The 22,763-nt window shown below is 38.1% G+C and overlaps 1 protein-coding gene across 1 annotated transcript in view; it reads right to left on the bottom strand.

Annotated features, from left to right (window-relative positions):
• MYOM1 (myomesin 1) overlaps nucleotides 1–22,763 on the bottom strand; it is a 156,298-nt gene that overhangs the window by 121,302 nt on the left and 12,233 nt on the right. The window contains exons 3-5 of the mRNA XM_011996353.1: nucleotides 8,076–8,216; nucleotides 2,944–3,283; nucleotides 1,643–1,800 (exon numbers count right to left, since the gene is read on the bottom strand). Coding sequence (XP_011851743.1) covers nucleotides 1,643–1,800; nucleotides 2,944–3,283; nucleotides 8,076–8,216 — 639 coding nt within the window. The remainder of the gene's footprint in view (nucleotides 1–1,642; nucleotides 1,801–2,943; nucleotides 3,284–8,075; nucleotides 8,217–22,763) is intronic.

Raw genomic sequence — 22,763 nt, 5'->3', positions numbered from 1 at the left:
AATCCCAACATTTGGGGAGGCTGAGGTGGGTGGATCACTTGAGGTCAGGAGTTTGAGACCAGCCTTGCCAACATGGCGAAACCCCATCTCTACTTAAAATACAAAAAATTAGCCGGGCGTGGTGGCACAAACGCCTGTAGTCCCAGCTACTTGGGAGGCTGAGGCAGGAGAACAGCTTGAACCCAGGAGGTGGAGGTTGCAGTGAGCCAAGATTACACCACTGCACTCCAGCCTGGGTGACAAAGCGGGACTCTGTCTCAAAAAAAAAAAAAAAAAAGAATAACCTTAGAGAAATAAGTGGGTTTATCTTGTCAGCTACCTCCACAGTGCTATGCAGGCATCTGATCAACATTAGAAATAATAGAAAAGAAAGGAGAAGGAGGCAGACACTCTGGGTGACAGTGACATTCGTGTAGTGTTTATATTGCAACCTAAGGTGCATTTATCACCACTCCTGAAGATAAGAAAAAAGCATGCAAATACCTGCACCAGAGAGTAAAACTGAAATATCTTTTTTAATTGGCTCAATTATTTTCATACTTCTGCTCTCTATGGCAGATATTTGTAACATGTGACAGGAAAGTTCTCAGTTTAAGGATCACAAAGCCACTGACAATTGCAATAGGATATATTATGGAAGGAGAAAGAGTGCTTATTCCTTACGGAAAGAAAGTATCTCCTGCCCCCTGTTGGGTAGTATCTGGCATCCAATTCTTTCTTTTGTTTGGTGTCAGAAAACACATTGATGCAACTTGCTTATGCTCTCTGGTAAAAAAATAAATTAATTAAAAAAGAAAGGAAGAAAGAAAGAAAAGGAAGAGAGAAAGAGGAAGGAAGGAAGGAAGGAAGGAAGGAAGGAAGGAAGGAAAAGAAAGAAAGAGAAAGAAAAGAGAGAAAGAAGAAAGAAAGGAAGAGAAGGAAGGAAGGAAGGAAGGAAGGAAGGAAGGAAGGAAGGAAGGAAGGAAAGGAAAGGAAGGAGAAAGAAAAAAGAAAGAAAGAGAAAGAAAAGAGAGAAAGAAGAAAGAAAGGAAGAGAAGGAAAGGAAAAGAAAGAGAGAGAAAGGAAAAAGAAAGAAAGAGAGAAAGAAAGAAAGAGAAAGAAAGAAAGAAAGAAAGAGAGAGAGAGAGGGAGGGAGGGAGGGAGGGAGGGAGGAAGGAAGGAAGGAAAGAAGGAAAGAAGGAAGGAAGGCAGGCACATTCAGGCCTTAGCTCATAGGAGGGGTAGAGATGGGAGTTTTAGTTACTTTGTAAAAGGCAGCATTGCTTCCAATCACAAAATCCTGCCCTGCTGTGTGAAGTTCATTGATGGAAGCTAATTTTTACCTAACTTTTATCATCCACAGCAGTTATAGGCATATGTTTGGTAAGTATATATGTTGACTAAAATGCAATACTTCATATAAAATAAAGACCCATTTGCATAATAGGATTATAGAGTATTATCATGTAGCACATATACACAAGAATGTTTTTTCGTCCCACACATACAAATTCATCTCAATACCCTTCTTCACTCTTTGGAAACCTATACAATCTTACAGATGTCTTCACTGACTCTTGCATATGGTTGTTCTGTGTGTTTCACTAGAGGTGAACTTAACTTTGTGTAATGAATTCTGTTAGTTTTCATAAAGATAACATACCACGTGACACGAGGTTCTGGCCAGCCTGCTACGGAGCAGTGCAATTTTACATTCTCCTTCTCCCAAACCGTGTGGGAGCGAGGTTTAATGATAAACTCAGGAGCATGGAGAAGATGGTCTTCATTCAACTTGGCATGATATGCCTCGGTTTCTTCTAACTGAAATAACAAATAAGCAAACATATTACCAAAATACCACTAAATCAAAGTGACTTTTGGTGCTAAAATAACAAGTAGAAGCCAAAGGTTTTATTTTTCCATTTGGAAGCTTAATTTTGTTTAGAGAAAATGCACTCCCTTCTCCCTTTTAAGAACAGAGGTAGTTATTTGACATTTAACATTCCAAGCTTAAGCAACATCTTTGATTTCTTTTTCTTTTTTTTTTTTGGCCTGGGCTGGAGTACACTGGTGCAACCTGGCTCACTGCAGCCTCTTCCTCCCAGGTTCATGCAATTCTCGTGCCTCAGCCTCCCAAGTAGCTGGGATCACAGGCACTCACCACCATGCCTGGCTAATTTTTGTATTTTTAGTAGAGATGGGGTTTCACCATGTTAGCTAGGCTGATCTCGAACTCCTGACCTCAAGTAATTCTCCTGCCTTGGCCTCCCAAAATTGGGATTACAGATGTGAGCCACCACATCTGGCCATATTTTACACAGAGGAGTATTTTACTCCTGTAAGTAAAATACTCCTCTAAGGTGGATTTCTTAAGGCTCTTTAAAATCTTTAATTTCCTTAAAACCTAAAATTCCATGGAGTTTAAAACTATTGTTTGCTTTATTTGACCTACATATTAATATTTTAATGTCTTTCTCCTTGTTTTCTTATGTTTTGTTTCTCCAAAAGATCACATATTCTTCATTTGAAACACATCAGTCAGGTGCAGTGGCTCATTCTGTAATCCCAACATTTGGGGAGGCTGAGGTGGGTGGATCACTTGAGGTCAGGAGTTTGAGACCAGCCTTGCCAACATGGCGAAACCCCATCTCTACTTTAAAAAAAAAAAAAAAAGAAAAAGAAAAATTAGCCAGGTGTGATGGCACATGCCTGTAACCCCAGCTACTTGAGAGGCTAAGGCAGGAGAATCGCTTGAACCCGGGAGGCGGAGGCTGCAGTGAGCTGAGATTGCGCCACTGCACTCCAATCTGGGGGACAGAGTGAGACTCCATCTCAAAGAAAAAAAAAAGAAACAAATCCATCTATATCTACACACACACACACACACACACACACACCCACACCCACACCCCTTATGACATGCATTTCCACCTTTGTAAGTTACGTTAAACTGTCTTTTCTTACTGTTTTCCTCAGGGACAGGCGTTCTGCCTTTTCTCGAATCGCAACTTTCCTTGACTTCTTTTCAAAAGTTTCTTCCTGTTGAAGAGTGGACGTGGCCTGTTTGGAAACCACGGACTGCTTGGATGCCGTGGACTGCCTGGATGCCGTGGACTGCCTGGATGCTGTGGACTGCTTGGATGTCATGGACTGCTTAAATGCCGTGGACTGCTTAGATGCCGTAGACTGTTTAGATGTTGTGATTCCTTCCTCACTAGCAAGAAGATTCCTCTGGGCTATATAAGCAGCAGCTTCTTTAATTCTTTCTTCTTCCGTATCTGTAATTCCACTGACATGCTTTTGACTAAAACACAATAATGGCAAAATGTAGATGTTGTGGATGGCAGTGATAAGATTGAGTAATTTTTACTAAGTTCAAAGTACCACACCTCAGACACTGTATCCTGCACCAAAAGAAAACCCGATATAGAAAAAGCAGGTAAATCAGAAGCTGACGCTTCATGTACAGAAGTGTTCCTCATCTTAACAAATAACAATAATAATGATAACAGTAATAATAACACCTATGATGGCCCTGGTGCTTTTCACATACATGATCTTGTTTCATCCCCATATAAACCCTATGAGATAAACTTTTTTTTTTTAAAGATGGAGTCTCGCTCTTGTTGCCCAGGCTGGAGTGCAATGGTTCAATCTCAGCTCACTGCAACCTCGGCCTCCTGGGTTCAAGCAATTCTCCTGCCTTAGCCTCCCAAGTAGCTGGGATTACAGGCTTCTGCTACCATGCCCAGCTAATATTTTGTGTAATTTTAGTAGAGACAGGGTTTCACCATGTTGGCCAGTAGCTGGGATTACAGGCTTCTGCTACCATGCCCAGCTAATATTTTGTGTAATTTTAGTAGAGACAGGGTTTCACCATGTTGGCCAGGCTAGTCTCGAACTCCTGACCTCAGGTGATCCACTAGCCTTGGCCTCCCAAAGTGCTGGGATTACACTCGTGAGCCACCATGCCCGGCCAAGATAAATTATTATTTCTGGTTTAGATATATGGTAACGAGGTTCAGAGAAGTTAGATAACTTGCCCAAGGTCGTCTCACGGATTGTCTTAGTGTGTTTAAACATGATTTTGTTTACAATAAAAGATTGTGGTTCCTTTCCAGAAAAGCCATATTGTCAAATGAGATCTAGTTTGTTTGCCTGTGACCCTGATACATGAGTAGGAGCTTGATCTGGATTCTGTCACTTTGCTGATGTAATGCACTGCCTGGAGTTGTTGCAGTATGAATAAGTTCTGAATGTACATGAGGTTCCTCGTGTCTACTGGGTTTCTTTCTAAGATAATATATGTTGTGTGTGCATATACTATGTGTGCACCTATAGTATATACTAAGAAATTATCAAACTTGTGATGGAAGTGGTGACATTTATAAATGTGACTCGTTATTATTCATAATTGATGACAATAGTAAGGGAGTGGTAACATCTCAAGTTCAATGCCTACTGTGGCAGTTTATGATAGAATCTGTGCTGTGATTTATTCATGTTGTTTAAAAATATTTGAATTATTTTAACATATTTCAATGCCTTTTGTTGTAAAGCCCCTCAAATGTCTTAGTGAAAGAGTGTATTGATTATATCGAGGATTCTCTTGAAATTGAGTCTCCTTAGACCTCTTACGTCAGAATTATACATTCCAAGAATGATTGCTTCAGGATGTAAGCAAATGCTGCCATTGTGTTAGCAAGTTCCTAGCATCTAAATCTATGTCGCTTGCTGAGGAATAAGATTCCACATTTGCCAAGTTTGGGGTTTCTCATGGACTATTCCTAAAACATCTGGCAGACGAGAAGAGTCCATGTTGTTTCTGACTAAATGTAGCGAGTAAATTTTAAGTTTTTTCCTCTCTCTCTGTAAATATTAATAAGATAATCCCTACTATGGATGTTAGTAATATGTCCATTATTATTTGAGGGGGAGGAGGAAGATGAAAGATTTTTAGCTTAGTGTCCTCACATAATGACTTCTCATTCTTTTTTGAACAAGAGAGGAAGCGAATGAATTACTAACTGAATACAAAACAAACCATGGAGAATTTGCTTGGAATTCTCTATAGAAGTCAACATACAATAGGGAGATGTGAAATGAGCTTTGTGATCTGTTTCAATTCATGTAATGATGGATCATATTCAATGCTAGTCTTGCCCCAGGTTCCAAGTAAGAGAACTTTATGTTTAAGTTCTCATTACTACTGATACTGGATAGGTTGGCACAGCTCTAGAGGGCTAAACGAAGTGATAGTCTCCTTGCCTTTTCCGTTTACAAACAAGCCAAACTTCGAAAAAAAACCCTGTAATTATTTCACACGAGAACTCAACTACACTTAAAAAGTATGTTAGACCCAGGGCAGTAGGGATATTCTCCTTTAAGTAAAAGTTAGGATTTATCAGTGATAACCCTTCTATAATCTGGACACAAAAGTAAAACTGTGAGGCTAACATGTTGACAAAAGTATACTACTACGAAGTAAAACTAAATTTAAAATCTCCCAGTACTCTGCGAATCTGTGACAATCTCAATTCAAAATCTCTTGCCGACAGAAAGTTTACTCAGTTTATTAGAATATAAGTGGAATTTTCAGGTGCCATGCAGAGGAAATGGTGTTTTCCAGAAGCACAGTGTGAGTGCAGAGGGCATGCCCACTGCATTGACCAGGCCTACGTGGGACTTTCAATTCTTTCCCTCCCAGGCATGCAGCTTTCAGCAAGTCACTCTGCCATGATTTCCTTGTCCAAAACGTTGATATATTAATATCTCTGCAGGGTTGTATGGAGAATTTAGCAAGATGGTTTATATAAAGCACCTTGCATGAGTCCCAGCAAATAATAATAGACACTCAACAAATGTTCATTTTTTTCCATCCTCTTCTCAGATTGTTAATACTGCCAAAACCGTTGTGAAATGTTATTTTTGACACAGTAATAGAGTATAGGTGATGACACCGTATAAGATATAATGGAGAACTAGAAATAAAGCCTAGAAAATCAATTTTAATTCACATCTTTTTTTTTTTTTTTTTGAGAGGAGTCTCGCTCTGTTTCCCAGGCTGGAGCGCAGTGGCGCGATCTCTCGGCTCACTGCAACCTCCACCTTCCAGGTTCAAGCGATTCTCCTGCCTCAGCCTCCCGAGTAGCTGGGATTACAGGTGCCCGCCACCACACCCAGGTAATTTCTGTATTTTCAGTAGAGAAGGGGTTTCACCGTGTTAGCCAGGATGTTCTCAATCTCCTGACCTCGTGATCCGCCCACTTTGGCCTCCCAAAGTGCTGGGATTACAGGCGAGAGCCACTACGCCCGGCCTCACATCATATTTTATCAGTTTATTTGGTAAATGATCACTTCCTGAGACTGGCCCGGAAGAGACAAATAGTTTGGTGTGGACAGAGCAGGGAGAAGATGTTAGGAGTGAGAAGCTTCATTTCGTGCCCTGCCAGGTGGAGTCATGTCACGTAGGCTAGCGTTAAGCTGATGTGGTTTTAAAATGATTTTTTGAAACAGAGTGGGAAAAATACCGGAGACAAAAGACTTTACCCCTCTAGCCTACCATCACTTATAAGGAATGCGAGTCACATTAAGCTACTGCGAAGAGGACAAATGGCTGGACATGCATACTTAGCAGCGAAAGCGTGTTTGTCTGGAAAGTTCACTTTAAAAAATCAGAGAGAGCAAAGATATCAGCTAAAAAGCCAAAAATAGAATGTTATTTATCCCTTTACCTTCCTAATTGGGTTCAGAGCAATTATGACATTGGCCTCCGACACAAGTCAGAAAGGAACTGTCAGAGGGCAATGGAAAGAAAAACACAGGCAACAGATGTAGGTCACCATCAATCACAACCAAATTATTTCCTGACTTCCAAGAGGATCTACTTTTCCATGACATTTGCTCTTAGAGGATGGCCTCACTTTGAGCGTCACCTGAGCTATGGGAATAACTCTGTGTTCAAAGAGAAGTAAACAGGAGATGAGCCAGAAAGTTCCTGTTGAGCTTTAATCTTGGTGTCCAGGACAAGTCTCCTTTCAAGATTCCTTTGAATATTATTAATGCTCAAAAATAATGTTATGTAATAAAGATAGAAAATTGGCATCACACAGACTTGTGATTTAGTGATTATTTTGTTTGAAGTTTTCCTCAAAGTAAATAGCAATCTATTTCCCATTGAACAAGGCATTCAAATTATGAGGAGATTTTTTTCCCCCAGTGAATAATAATTAAAACCACATTGATAACCAAGATATTTTTCAGCTACCTAAACGTGTCATCTTGGGTTTTTTTTTAAAGTTCACCCAGGCCAGGTGTGGTGGCTCATGCCTATAATTCAAGCACTTTGGGAGGCCAAGCAGGGAAGATCACTTGAGCCCAGGAGTTCAAGACCAACCTGGGTGATATAGTGAGACCCCATTTCTACAAATAATTTTTGTTTTAATTAGCTGGGCGTGGTGGCTCGTGCCTGTGGTCCCAGCTACTCGGGAGGTTGAAGTAGGAGGATTGCCTGAGCATGGGAGGTTGAGGCTGCAGTGAGCTGTGTTTGTGCCACTGCACTCCAGCCTGGGTAGCAGAGTGAGACCCTATCTCAGAGAGAGATATATACATACACACACACACACGCGCGCGCACACATACACACACACACACACAGAGTAATAAAAATTCACCCAACATTTTATAGTTTTGAAGCTTTCTTTTTACTCTGGCTATCCTGTCCAATCACTAGCATCCCAGGATCCACTTTCCATTCCAGCTAGTTTTATAAGCAGCATTAAGTTCTGATCATTCTTGTTTGTCATGTAGCCATCCTATGTAATGGCAAAATTTCTGAAAAGGAAATCCCTTTTAACATAATTATCACGTCTCTCTCAGTGCATGGTTCTGAGCTTCCTCAGATCTTACTCAATCAGTATATAGTAAGTGCTTAATAAAAGGTTAGCTGCTTTTACTATAATCTGACAAGTGCTCAATAAATGTTAGCTGCTATTTCTATAATCTGTCCACAGCAATTATGACTATAATCTGCTACTCCTATAGCACTTACTATATACTTCTTAATAATTAAAGCCAGGAAGAACAAGCACACTCACCGTCCCGAGAAAATGGGTACCATGTAGTCACTGGGCAAATTTTCTTTCTCTTCTCCAGACAGAAGGCTGTGCTTGGCTCTCTTTGGTTTGGGGCTCAACTTGGATGAATAATCATCTAACAGTAGACTGGAATCTGTAAGTCTGAAATAAACCACCTAACATCAGACAATAATAACAAAAAAAAGGCATTTACAACATTCAAAATACTGATAGAGGAAGTTTTAACTTGGGAGAAATTTTACCAAATCCTAGATCTCTAATGTTACAATTATCTTTTAGCTTTAGAATCAAAGTAGAGTTAGAAAGATTTCAAATAACAGACTCTATAGAGACAGAAAAGAAAAATAGTGATAATAATTTTATGGCTCCAGTAATTTCATGGCTTTTTCCCCCACTTAAAGTTTCAAGGGAAAACAGTGATGCTTTTATGATAGTTCTAAATGCCCTTTTGTGTTAATGTCATGTTGGAAATCTAGGCAGACTATATAAATGGTTTTGATATATGGTGCATCCAAATTCTTTTGGGAGCTTATTTAAAATGCACACTTTTCTAGATAGATCCATTCTGATGTAGGACCCTTGGTTTACACTGAGACCTTTATGTATTATAGGTGACTCCTGCCTTTGAAGGGATGTGAGGCTTATTAAATAATAGAGTTAATATATTTTATGTGAACACATGATGCCGATTGACTCAGTGATTCACAAGGGTGTGATAAAGAAGCCTTTGGTCAGTTCTGTCTTCCTATGCACACTGGTGCAAATGTGCACTTGGAGGTAGTTAGTGTTCTAATAAACCAAAAAAATGACTAGGGAAGTAGAAAACATGAGAGCAGAGATAGCAGAGAAAAGGGATTGATGAAATGAAAAGAATAGTGTTAATTTGTATAGTTCTTGAATGAAATGAAATGCATTCTTATACAAACATACACAATTTGGCATAAACTTCAGGAGTTCATGGACTCCCTGAAGTCAATCCGTGAACTCGGGGCTAAAAGTCCCTAATCTACACAGTAAGGAAAGATGTTAACAATAGGGGTCTGTATAGGAACTCTTCTGTACTATCCTTTTAATCATTTTGTAAATTTGAAACTATTCTTAAAAAAAAAAAAAAAAGTTAATTTTTTTTAGAAGCCCCCGGTCTAGAGGATCTCTAAAGACAAGGTGAAGAGGGGTATTATGTCATGGGAAAAGCCAAGCTGCCCAGTTGAAATAGGAAAACCTTCCAAACCTTGACCATTTCCTAATCTTCGAAAATCATTTGAAAAAGCAAAAGGGATTACCTAATCCAAAGCAGAAGAGAGGTCAAGCATATACATGGTACAAAATGGATATATGATGATGTGAGAAAACAAGTAGCACAGGGCTTTGACACGCAGGGCAGGCAGCAGCACCTCGAATCCTCCCGGGAGGTCTCATGGAAATGGCCTAACTCTTCCTTCCCCATATCTACCCCCTCCCCCAGAGGTGAATATCTATCTCTTTTTCTATGATCAGCATTAAAACTAAAGGTTAGAACTTTGAATTCAAGCTTGTGGATTGGTTACCAACTGGAAGCCAGGGTGACATTTGTTCCTGGCTGGCTGTCCTGGGCAGCAGCAGAACGACTGCATTCTATACCCCGGCAGGTCACGAAGTACAGGCTGTGCTTATACAGGTCTAAGTTTAAAGTGGTATTTTCCCTCACCTCTTTATTCCATTACCATCCAAAATAAAATAATTATGGGGCTTAAGAGTTTCATTTTTTCCCCCGTTTCGAACAGCTGGATTCTAATTTCTCTCCTATTTTTCTGCTTTTGCTTTTCTCTCTTTACTCATTCTAGTGGCTACAGGAGATTCTCATGAGTTCATTATTTTTTGACATTTATTACATCAAAATAGCTATGATTTCTTATTCTTTCATTGCATTGCTCCTTTTTCTGTCATTTATCCTTTAAGACAAATTCTTAAAATAATGCATTTATTACATAGAATGTGCTATAATATGAGTACTCCATTCTCACAAGTAAATCACAGGAGCTGTTTTTTTTTCTTGTACATCATTCCAATGTAGGAGCCGACTTTTTAATAGTTGAACTTTATGCTAAAGACTCATGGCCCTTTCATCAGCTTCCACTTCATATTTCATTTGGAACAGAAGAATTTTTAAAAAGCATTATGATGCTATGTGTTATATAGTACTGCTTAGAAAATGCAAGATCTCCACTTTTATTATGCTAATATTTCTTCAAGACTTTGATTTCTAATAAAGAGTATATGAAGAACTAGATGTTAAAATACAATGCGAACTGATGATTTAGTAATGCTAAGACATTTATTTATTGAGGCTAGCAAACAAAACTAAATCAGGCCGGGCCGCGGTGGCTCAAGCCTGTAATCTCAGCACTTTGGGAGGCTGAGACGGGCGGATCACGAGGTCAGGAGATCGAGACCATCCTGGCTAACATGGTGAAACCTCGTCTCTACTAAAAAAATACAAAAAACTAGCCAGGCGATGTGGCAGGTGCCTGTAGTCCCAGCTACTCGGGAGGCTGAGGCAGGAGAATAGCGTGAACCCGGAAGGCGGAGCTTGCAGTGAGCTGAGATGGCGCCACTGCACTCCAGCCCGGGGAACAGAGCGAGACTCTGTCTCAAAAAAAAAAAAAAAAAAAAAAAAAAAAAAAAAAAAAAAAAAACTAAAACAGAGAGATACAAACTTTAAAGAAAGTGACTGTTATAATAAGCATAATTATCTTAAGAAAAACATCCATAGTCTATTTTGTCATGATCCATGACCTAAGTCCAACATCTTACTCCATCGAATTTTAAAGTTGAAAAATGTTTCTAGAGGAGTTACATATAATATGTAGATTTTAAATTTCTTTGATCTTAAATCAAAGAGCTAAATGAAGGCTTGCTAACCCCTTGGGCTTTTATGTATTTAAATTTTGAAAATAAGCGAACAACTTACTTCTGAGTAGTTACCAAACTTAATATGTATGGATTGGTGTCCGTCTTTACCTATTAAAACTAGATGTAGTGTTTTTTTTTTTTTTTTTTGAGACGGAGTCTCGCTCTGTCGCCCAGGCTGGAGTGCAGTGGCCGGATCTCAGCTCACTGCAAGCTCCCCCTCCCGGGTTCACGCCATTCTCCTGCCTCAGCCTCCCGAGTATCTGGGACTACAGGCGCCCGCCACCTCGCCCGGCTAGTTTTTTTTGTATTTTTTAGTAGAGACGGGGTTTCAACGGGTTAGCCAGGATGGTCTCGATCTCCTGACCTCGTGATCCGCCCGTCTCGGCCTCCCAAAGTGCTGGGATTACAGGCTTGAGCCACCGCGCCCGGCGATGTAGTGTTTTTTAATGTGCTTAGCTTAAATCTTGAAGCTTTCTGAATTTTGATGAAAGCAATCAAATTAAGCAAAAGGCAAGGGTTAATTGTGTGTGTGCACAGGTATCTATGAGCCTGTAACTGTATCTATATCTAGGTACATCTTTTTGTACTCCCCACCAATTATGCTAGTCCTTGTTAATATGTCTACAGTTAACAGATTTTAAATACATATCCTGGTGTGTAGGACATTATCACATATATCTATGACTGGTAGCACCACAGGGAAGAGACGTAGCCAAGGTACAACATGCACTCTCTGGAAATATTCCAGGAATTCAGAAGTAGACTTACACCTGCATCTAATTCAAATACTGAAGAGAAAATATTATAACCCCCTGCTTATTCAACTTCATAACAGGAAAAGCAAGAATAAAACCATTTATAGAATTTCAGAGCTGAAAGCGGACTTGGGGATATTTATACCAGGCCCTTGATTTGACAGATGTGGAAAGCAAAGCCTGGAGAGTGTTTTTAACTCACCCATGCTCACACAGTGAGTTGGTGGTGAACTGGGACTGGCACTCATCTCTTCTTGATTTTCAGGTTAGTGTTCTTTTCACTATACCAGTCATCTCCAACGTTTTATTTTGAGATGGAGTCTCATTCTGTCGCCCAGGCTGGAGTGCAATGGCGTGATCTCGGCTCACTGCAACCTCTGCCTCCCGAGTTTAAACAATTCTCCTGCCTCAGCCTCCTGAATAGCTGGGTTTACAGGCGCACGCCACCATGCCCGGCTAATTTTTGTACTTTTTAGTAGAGACGGAGTTTTGCCATGTTGGCCAGGCTGGTCTCAAACTCCTGATCTCAGGTGATCTGCCTCCCTCGGCCTCCCAAAATGCAGGGATCTCCAACTTCTATGATCAAGTACTCTTAATTTAAAAAATTGGGGGCATACTACCTACATATGTTTATTTATAAGTTCTATCCATATACTACTGTACAAATAGTCCAATTTTATGAAACATTCAATCAATAGAAAAAAGCTAAAGATAGCATTTGATTTTTTTTTTAAAAAAAAGAAGTGTTACAGCCAGGTGCAATGGCTCACACCTGTAATCCCAGCACTTTGGGAGGCTGAGGCAGGCGGATCACGAGGTCAGGAGATCGAGACCATCCTAACTAACATGGTGAAACTCTGTCTCACTAAAAAATACAAAAAAAAAAAAAAAAAAAAATAGACGGGCGTGGTGGCGGGCACCTGTAGTCCCAGCTACTTGGGAGGCTGAGGCAGGAGAATGGCATGAACCCAGGAGGCAGAATTTGCAGTGAGCCGAGATCATGCCACTGCACTCCAGACTGGGCAACAGAGCGAGACTCCGTCTCAAAAAAAAAAAAAAAAAGAAGTGTTACTATTTCGTTCTATACCCCAGTGGCTTGCCTTTGTGGACTCCCTAGTTTGGAGACCATAAAACCATGTCATACTGTCCATGATGACTTTGATGTTGATTCGTTGTTCCTGAATTTATTCACCTAAATTGAAGTTATAAAATAATCAGTTACAGCTAAAATAAACCACAAAAAAAGTCATTAAACTGAACATAAAATAAAATGTTGGCCCCTTAAAGTTATGTTTATAATCACCATATAATTTGGGGAAATTGTTCCAGGTTTACTAGGATGAACAAATGTATTCATGTTTATGGGAAGTGTAGACCTGCATAATGGCTATGTTACTTTCTGAAAACATTCTGACAGCCTATCAGCATGTTTCAGAGAAAGGATGAACTGTGGGCATTGTCTCCGCTGACTGTGCTCCCAAAGCCAGCATCACCCATCCTTACGTGCTCAGGGTTAGGCTGCATTATTGGTTTCTCTGTCTTTCCCACTACCTGTGACTACCTGAGAAGAGGGATGGTCTCAGTGATCTTTATATCCTCAGCATTGTACCCAGTGCCTGACACAACTCAATAAATGTTTATTGAATGAAGTGAAATAAAGATTTATGACCAGGTGCAGTGGCTCACACCTGTAATCCTAGCACTTTGGGAGGCCGAGGCGGGTGGATCACGAGGTCAGGAGTTCAAGACCAGCCTGGCCAAGATGGTGAAATCCCGTCTCTACTAAACATACAAAACTTAGCTGGGCATGGTGGTGGATGCCTAGAATCCCAGCTACTCAGGAGGCTGAGGCAGAGAATTCCTTGAACTCAGGACGGGGAGGTTGCAGTGAACTGAGATGGCGCCACTGGCCTCCAGCCTGGGCGACAGAGGGAGACAGCATCACAAAAAAAAGAAAAAGAAAAAAAAAAAGATTTATTCTCCTGTAACAAACCCTAGTGCAAAGATTCTCAACCCTGGTTTCACATCAGAATCAGATGAGGAATGATTAAAAATGGCTGATGCAGAGGTGGGACATCCAGTATGGTGGAAGGAATAGTTCCTCAGCTCCTCTTTCCAAAGCAGTGATGATATAGAACACATTGTCAAAAATAACCAATCAGGGCTCCGAAAATCAATCAAAGGCATACGCTACACTGAGAAGTGGCTATTCATAGAACAAACAAACAACTGAATTTCATGTATGAGCAGCGGGAGTCTGTGTGTCATTCCTGCCTACGCTTCTCCCATCCATTACTCCCAGCTTAGTCCATAAGGTAGTTCAAACAAGATGAGAAAAGGCATGAAAAGGAGCAGCCAGGGAAGAATGACTTGATTTGGGCACAATGTGATAAACCCCACAGCCAGCAGCATTGTCAATAACAGTAGCAATCTAGGTGGCAAACAAACAAGGGAAGACCAGCAGCTCAGCTAGCCTGAGGTTACAATCAGGCTTGGGACAAGCAGCAGATTGGTAGATCAGCCAGAAATTTACCAGGAAAATCTGGAAAATAAAATAGTCATAGGGGCCTTCAGAAGCTCTCCATACAAATATGTGTAGGAAAGATTGGAGAGGCCCAAGTTTTCCATACATCACTGGCTGACTGTAAACCTGTGCACACGTGCAGTGGACAGGCAAGAGAGCCTGGAATTAAGCCAAACCAGACTTACTTAAAAGTTACCTGCACACAGGCTGGGCACGGTGGCTCACGCCTGTAATCCCAGCACTTTGGGAGGCCGAGGTGGGTGGATCATGAGGTCAAGAGATCAAGACCATCCTAGCCAACATGGGGAAACCCTGTTTCTACTAAAAATACAAAAATTAGCTGGGCATGGTGGTACATGCCTGTAGGCCCAGCTACTTAGGAGGCTGAGGCAGGAGTATCGCTTGAACCCGGGAGGCGGAGGTTGCAGTGAGCCAAGATCGCACCAGTGCACTCCAGCCTGGGGGACACAGTGAGACTCCGTCTCAAAAAGCAAATAAAAAATTACCGGCACACTTTAACTGTGCTCCCCAACACACACACAGATCTACTGCCAGACGGTGGAAGATTTACTGTCTTGAGCTGTCTGGGCACAATGTCTGGCCATTAATCTATGCAAACACAGTGTGATTCTTAGGAATTCAGGCTTAAAAATGAGAACAAGAATTTAAAAAACAAAACAAAGCTGAGCAGAGACACCTACAGCCACATAGTAGTTAAAGAGATTCTACAAGTATGTCCAGCCAAATTATTAAACAAAACTGAGATCACGCCACTGCCCTCCAGCCTGGACAACAGAGTGAGACTCCAGTTCAAAACAAAAACAAAAACAAAAACAAAAAAACCCAAAAACAAAAAACCAAAACCAAAATACAGCAACAACACACTTTGAGGAAAATTCAGAATTCAGAATTGTAACAATGTATTATCTGACATGTCCCAGTTTTAACAACAATAAAAGTTATGAGACATGCCAAGAAACAGGAAAATGTAACTCACACCAATGAGAAAATAGTAGTAAACCAAAATTGTCAATGGGTTGTCCTTGATGTTGGGTTTAGCAAAGACTTCAAAGCAGCAATTATAAATATGTTCAAAAACTGAAGGAAACCATGTTTACAGAGTTAAAGGAATATATTACAACAAGGACTCAACAAATAGAGAATGTCAACAAAGAAATATAAATTATAAAATAAAATCAAAGGACACTCTGGAGTTAAAGTGTACAATAACAAAAGAAAATTTCTTAGAGGGACGCAACAGCAGATGTTAGATAAGGGAAGAAATAATCAATAAAGTTGAAAATAGAAATTACCCAGTCTAAAGCACAGAGAGATAAAAGAATAAAGAAAAATTAAAAGAGCCTCAGAAACCTGTGAGACGATGTCAAACATACTAACATGTGAGTAATGACAATGCCAGAAAGAGAAGAGAGAGAGAAAGGGCAGGAAAATATATTTGAAGAAATAATAGACTAAAACTTCCAAAATTTGATGAAAATACTAATCTGTGGATCCAAGACACTCAAAAAACCCAAGTAGAATAACACAGAAAGAGGCACACAGACCTGGAAATATCGAAGTCAAACTGTTGAAAGTCAAAGTCAGAGAAAAACCTTGAAAGCATCAAGAGTAAAATGATTCTTTACACACAGGGGAACAATAATACTGTGAATGGTAGACTTCTCATCAGGAAAATTGGCACTGACATGACATGTTTAAGTGCTGAAAAACCATGTCAATCAAGAATTCTATATCTGGCCGGGCGCAGTGGCTCATGCCTGTAATCCTAGCACTTTGGGAGGCCAAGGTGGGTGCATCACTTGAGGTCAGGAGTTTGAGACCAGCCTGTCTAACATTGTGCAACCCCGTCTCTACTAAAAATACAAAAATTAGCTGGGCGTGGTGGTGCACTCCTGTAATCCCAACTACTCAGGAGGTTGAAGCAGGAGAATCACTTGAACCTGGAAGGCAGAGGTTGCAATGAGCCAAGATCATGCCACTGCACTCCAGCCCTGGCGACAGAGTGAGACTCCGACTCAAAAAGAGAAAAAAATAAAAAGATTAAAGGTAATTTAATTGTAATTTAAACCCACATTAAAAAAATGGAGAATACCAGAAAGTAAATAATTGGGTAAATACAAAAGACAGTGTGTGTACATACACACATACACTCACGTGTATGCACATATATGTATATAAGCTTATACGTACTATGTATATAAATTTATATGTATATAAGCTTATACGCATATATGTATGTAAATTTTTACACATATATATTCTATTAAATTCTTTTTTTTAATTTTTTTATTTTTTTTAGACAGAGTCTTGCTGTGTCAACTAGGTTGGAGTGCAATGGCGTGATCATAACTCTGTAACCTCGACCTCCTGGGCTCAAGCCATCCTCCCACCTCAGCCTCCCAAGTAGCTGGGACTACAGGCACACATCACCATGCCCAGCTAATTTCTGTATTTTTTGTAGAAATGGGATTTCACCATGCTGCCCAGGCTGGTCTCAAACTCTTGAGTTCAAGTGATTCACCCACCTCAGCCTCTGAAAGTGCTGGAATTACACATGTGAGCCACTGCAACTGGCCTTCTCTTAAATTCTTTAAAAGACATAATATTGTAGAAAATATTTATTGCATTGTGTTGTTGGGTTTACAGCATTCATAGTTGTAATATACTTGACAATAGTGCAAAGGAGGGAAAAGGAAATGAAGCTATATTAGAGAAAAGTTTCTATGTTTACTGGTATTCAGTGAGTATATATTATCTGAAGTAGATAGAGATAAGTTAGTATGTGTATTGCAATTCCTAAAGCAATCCCTAGGAAAATAGCTCAAAGAATATAGTCAAGAAACAAAATAATTAAAACGATACACTAAAAAGTTTCATTTAATACAAAATAAGGCAATAAAGGAGTAATTAAAGAGATATGAGATACACTAAAAAAAGTGGCAGACATAAATACAACTATGTCAGTAATTTTATTAAATGTAAATGGAATAAAAAACTCCAAGGAACAGGCAGAAGTTGTCAGACTGAATGGAAAAAAAAAAGATTCCACTAATTCACTTATATGCTGCTACAAGAGGCACACTCTAAAGACATATTTGTTAAAGTAAAAGGATAAAAAAGATATACCATGCAAATGGTAAGCTATATTAATATAAAACATAATATGCTTTACATCAAGAAATATTATTAGAAACAAAGAGAAATATTTCATAATGATAAAATGGTCAATTCCTCAGAAAAACATAATAATTATAAATGTATATACACCTAAAAACAGATCCCCAAAATACATAAAGCAAAAATGACAGAATTAAAAGAAATGTGAAACCGAAAAATAATGGTTGGAGACTTCAATATTCCACCCACAATAACTGATAGAATAACTAGATTTAAAACATCATCAGGAACATAAAATACTTTCAAAACACTATCAATCACCTTGACGTGACTGATCGTTCTTGAGTACTTTACCCAAGGACAATAGAATACTTATTGTTTTCAACATTCTCAAGGAGGGTTCTTATGGTAGTTCACAAAACAATCTAAATCAATTTAAAAGAACTAGAATCATGGAAAATATATCCCCAGATAACAGAAGAATTAAACAAGAATCTACAATAGAAAAAAATTTAGAAAATCCTCAAATATAAGGAAATTAACAACATACTTTTAAATAACCTATTGGTCAAAAATAAATCACAAAGGAAATTAGAAAATACTTTGAACTACATAAAAACAAAAACATAACTTATTAAAATATATGGGATATAGCTAAAGCAGTACTTAGTGGGACATATATAGCTTTAACTGTTTGTATTAGAAAAGATGGTCTCAAACTAATAATCTAAGCTTCCATCAAAAGAAGCTAGAAAAAGATAAAACTAAACACAAAACAAGCAGAAGGACAACATAACAAAGATTAGAGGGGAAATAAAAAGAAAACAGAGAAACAATAAAATCAATGAAACAAAAGTTGGTTCTTTGGAAAGATTGTGACAATTAGTAAGGCTTTTGCTAAATTGACTACAAATAATAGAAGACACAAATTATTAAAATCAAGAATGAAAGAAGAGACATCACTAACAACCTTATAGGAATTAAGAGGCTCACAAAGAAATAATGTAGATGCCTTTATGCCAACAAATTAGACAACTTAGACAAAATAGGACTCCTATAAAGACTCAAATTACCAAAACTAACTCAAGAACAAATTTAAAAATCTGAAGAGATCAAGAACAAGCAAAGAACTCGAACTGGTAATTTAAAATTTTCCTACAATGAAAAGTCCATGCCCAAATAGCTTTGCTAATGAATTCTATCAAATACTTAAAGAAATAATACCAATCATTTATCTTTTTTTTCCCAAAAATAGAGAAGGGAACACTTTCTAACTCATTCTATAAGGTCAGTATTACATGATATCAAAGCCAAACAAAGACATTATAATAAAAGGAAACTACAGACCAATATCCATCATGAATATAGATGCAAAAATCCTTCATAAAGTATTAAGAAATGGAATCCAGCAATATAGACAACCAAGTGAAGATCATCCCAGAAATGCAAGGTTGATTTAACATATGAAAATCAATCAGTGTAATATACCATATTAATAGAATAAAAAACAAAAACCATATTATCATCTCAATAGATGCAGAAAAAGCATTTGACAAAAGTCAGTATTCTTATTAATAACTCTCAATAGAATAGAAATAGAAGGGAACTTCCTTAACCTGATAAAGGACATCTATTAAAAATCTACACCTAATGTCATATTTAATGGTAAAAACAAAATGCTTTCCTCTTAAGACTGAAACAAGGCAATGATCTGCTCTTACCACTTTTATTCAACATTGTACTGGAGGTTCTAGTCAAGGTAATTAATTTTTTAAAAATTGAAAAGATGTAAATCCACCTTTTGTTACAGATGATATAATCCGATGTGTAGAAAATCCTAAAAAATACACACACACAAATTGCTAGTAGTAATAAATGAGTTCAGCAAGGTCATAGGATATAAAATCAAAACACAAAAATCAATTATATTTCCATATACTAGCAATGAATAATCCAAAAATTAAATTAAGACATCTCCATTCACAATAGCATCAAAGTGAATAAGATATTAAGGAATAACTTTAACAAAGAAGTATAACACTTGTACATTGACAATTACAAAACATTATTACGATAAGTGAAAGAACAACTAAATAAGTAAGCATTCCATGTTCATGGAATGGAAAACTCAACATTATTAAAATGATACGTTTTTTCAAAATTGATCTACAGATTCAACATGATCCTAATCAAAATCCCAGTAGACTTTGTTCTTTGTGGAAATTGACAAAATGATTCTAAAATTTATATGGAAATATGAAGGAACTACATAGGCAAACAATATTGTAAAAGAAGAACTAAGAGGACTTACATTCACCAGTTTCAAACTTTTTATAAAACAGTATGGTACTGGTATAAGAACAAGCATATAGATTAATGGAACAGAATTGATAGTCCAGAAATAAACCTCTACATTTATGGTCAATTGATTTTTGATAAAGGTATCAAGAAATTTAATGGGGGAAGGGATAATCTTTTTAACAAACGTTGCTGGGGCAATCAGTTGTATTGTACACCCATATGTGAAAGGATGAATTTAGAGCTTTACTCAATATTATACACAAAAAGTTACTTCAAAATGCATCACAGTTCTAAATATTAAGTGCTGAAATGATAATACTCTTAGAAGAAAAGATCAGAGAAACTCCCTAAGGTGTTGACTTAGTCAAAGAGTTCTTAGATATAATACCAAAAGCATGATTTGAAAAGAACAAAATTGTTGAACTGAACTTCATCAAAATTAAAAACTTCTGGTCTTGGAAAGACACTGTGGTGAAGAGAAGGAAAAGACAAGGCACAGAATATGAGAAAATATTTGCAAACATATCTAATAAAGAACTTGTATCCAAACTATTTAAATAACTATGACAACTCAATAAGAAAAAAATCCGATTAAAAAATGGGCAAAAGATTTGAATAGGCATTTCACTAAGGAAGATACAGAAATGGCTACTAAATGCAAAAAAGATGGTTAACAAAATTGGTCATTAAGCAAATGCAAATCAAAACCACATTACACACAAACCTCTATTACACATACATTATAATGGCTGTAATAAATAAGACAGAAAATAATAAATGTTGGCATGGATGTGGATAAACTAGAATCTCCATACATTTTTGTGGGAATGTAAAACAGTACAACAACTTTGGAAAACCACTGGGTAGTTTCTTATAGAGTTAAATGTAAACTTAGCATACAACCCAGCTGATATTTCAGAAAGTGCATGAGAAAGTTTATTTCAAACATTATTGAATAATCTCCTTGTTCAATCGTTCACTATATATATATATAACATGTTATATGTTATAATACCACTGAAATCCTCACAGGTTTATTTCTTAACATTCGGTAGCAATTTCATTTATTCGACAAAAAAACTTACTATCTACTGTGTGTAAAATACTGTGTTTGGCACTGGGGTAGGAGTAGGATACAAAGATAAATGTAAAACCCTTGTATTCTGAGAGCTTTATGTCTAGTAAGGGAGTAAATATATGATGTCAATCAAGGAAGAAAGGATGGAAGAACACAAAGAAGGAAGGCCAGTAACCACAAAGGCCAGTGCAAACAAAATGTGAATTCACACACTCGAGAGTGAGTTTCTGTCTAGAGTTATCAGGAAGAGCTGGACATTGAAAGATGGGTAGGACATCCCAGGATGAAAAGCTCTGTTTTTAATGCTGACCTATCTATGTGTTGTCATTAGGCTTTACTGAGTGGCCACAAAAGAGCTGAATTCATTTTTTCTATTCTAACAACGTTCCTTTAAAAACTTCATCTTTACATATATTTACAGCTCAGTACTGTTCACATATATGCAAGATGATCAGTCGTTTACTGGAAGAGAGAAAGAGGCCATGTTTTTAAACTGTGGGTCAGCTTTTTCTGGGCCTCTTCTGGGCTGTCTTTGCTCCAGTTAGCTGCTCCTCTGCAGAGCTTCAGCATCTGAATTATGTCTCTCATCTTCAGGACCCAGTGCAGAGTCACTGGGAATTTGCATTCTCTTTTCTACTCTCCACTTTTCTATCAGCCACAATTTCCTCTTTGCAAAACCTGAAAAATGATGCTGTTCTTTGGACTTTTGTGAAAACGTTGTTTTGGATCTACTTTTGATTGACAGCAGTTTGGTTTTGTGCTCCTCCTCCTTTGATACAGGCAATCCCGGTGGCCTAACACCTACTGATTTTTCATTCTCCCATTTCCCAATCTTGACACACACGGAGGTTTCAGGAGAACATCAAAGTTCATGGACAAGTAGGAAGCTGAAAAGAGTCCTCTTTTTGCTAATATGTTTTTCAGGAAAAGTTTCTTATGGTACAAACCTGAATGTATTTAGATCGACATGATCCTTGAAATTTATCGACAGGTAGCATCATAATAAATACTATGATGTCAAAATAAATAACCTTCCCTTGGATTTTAATTTTTTTGCATTATTTATCTTACACTAATCTCTTCTCTTCATTTTACTCTTAGCCATAGAAATATCTCACTTTTAGCTTTTTTTAAATTAAAAAAAAAACTAAATAGGAATACAACCACAATTTTTTCATTTAATTTATTGCTTTATTTTTTCCATGATTTAAATTTCCATTGCTATTTTTACTCGCTTTTTACTTGCTTTTTCGGTAACTTTCCACAGTTAGTGTATAGCCATGATATAAAAACAAATGTCCTAGGAATGCAGAATATTCATTTGTTCTAGAAAAGGTGAATGTGTAAAACTCTGAGAGAATTAAATATCTTATGGTTCTTATCTATATACATCCTTCAATTTTTATTCACTTCTGACTACTCCATAAGTGAATTTAATCAGACTAGATTATGGTTTTTAAGCAGGAGTAAAAGAGTTTACCCCATATTTCCTAGACATTATAGTATAAAGACACTTGACAATAGTACCAGGAGATGCCTTATGAAGTCTAAGGTTGTTTCTTTGTGAACTGAGGTGTCCAGGGTTTGTCAAAGCAGGTCTTATTCACTTATTTATAATGCAGCCCAGACGCCAACATCCCACTCTACTTTGGGATGGTCACTGGGGTTGACTAGACATTGCATAAAAGTTACCTTACTCTTGCTTTCTTGTTTCATCTAAAAGATGGCTGTGCGAAACCTCAAGCCTGTTGCAAGGGCACCCTTGGGCTTCCAGAGTCCAGAGATCTCTCTGTGGACGTTCAGTTACACCCCATTACCTGGCCAGTGCTGATACTGTGGAGGTCAAGGCTCTGCAGGGACAGAGCAAATGTTTCACCTCTGAGCCCAGAGAGGTAGCGGCTTTGCCCTTCCTCCTCCTCTGACTGACTCATTCTACTCCACTCTAGAAAAGGACATGCCTTCCTTCTCACAGCATGATTCACCTGCCTAGGGAAGATGAT

This window comes from Mandrillus leucophaeus, unplaced genomic scaffold, assembly GCF_000951045.1.
Source record: "Mandrillus leucophaeus isolate KB7577 unplaced genomic scaffold, Mleu.le_1.0 Scaffold51, whole genome shotgun sequence".
NCBI classification, from domain to species: Eukaryota; Metazoa; Chordata; class Mammalia; order Primates; family Cercopithecidae; genus Mandrillus; species Mandrillus leucophaeus.
The sequence above is the reverse complement of the archived record's forward strand: the minus strand, read 5'-3'. Positions and strand labels throughout refer to the sequence as shown.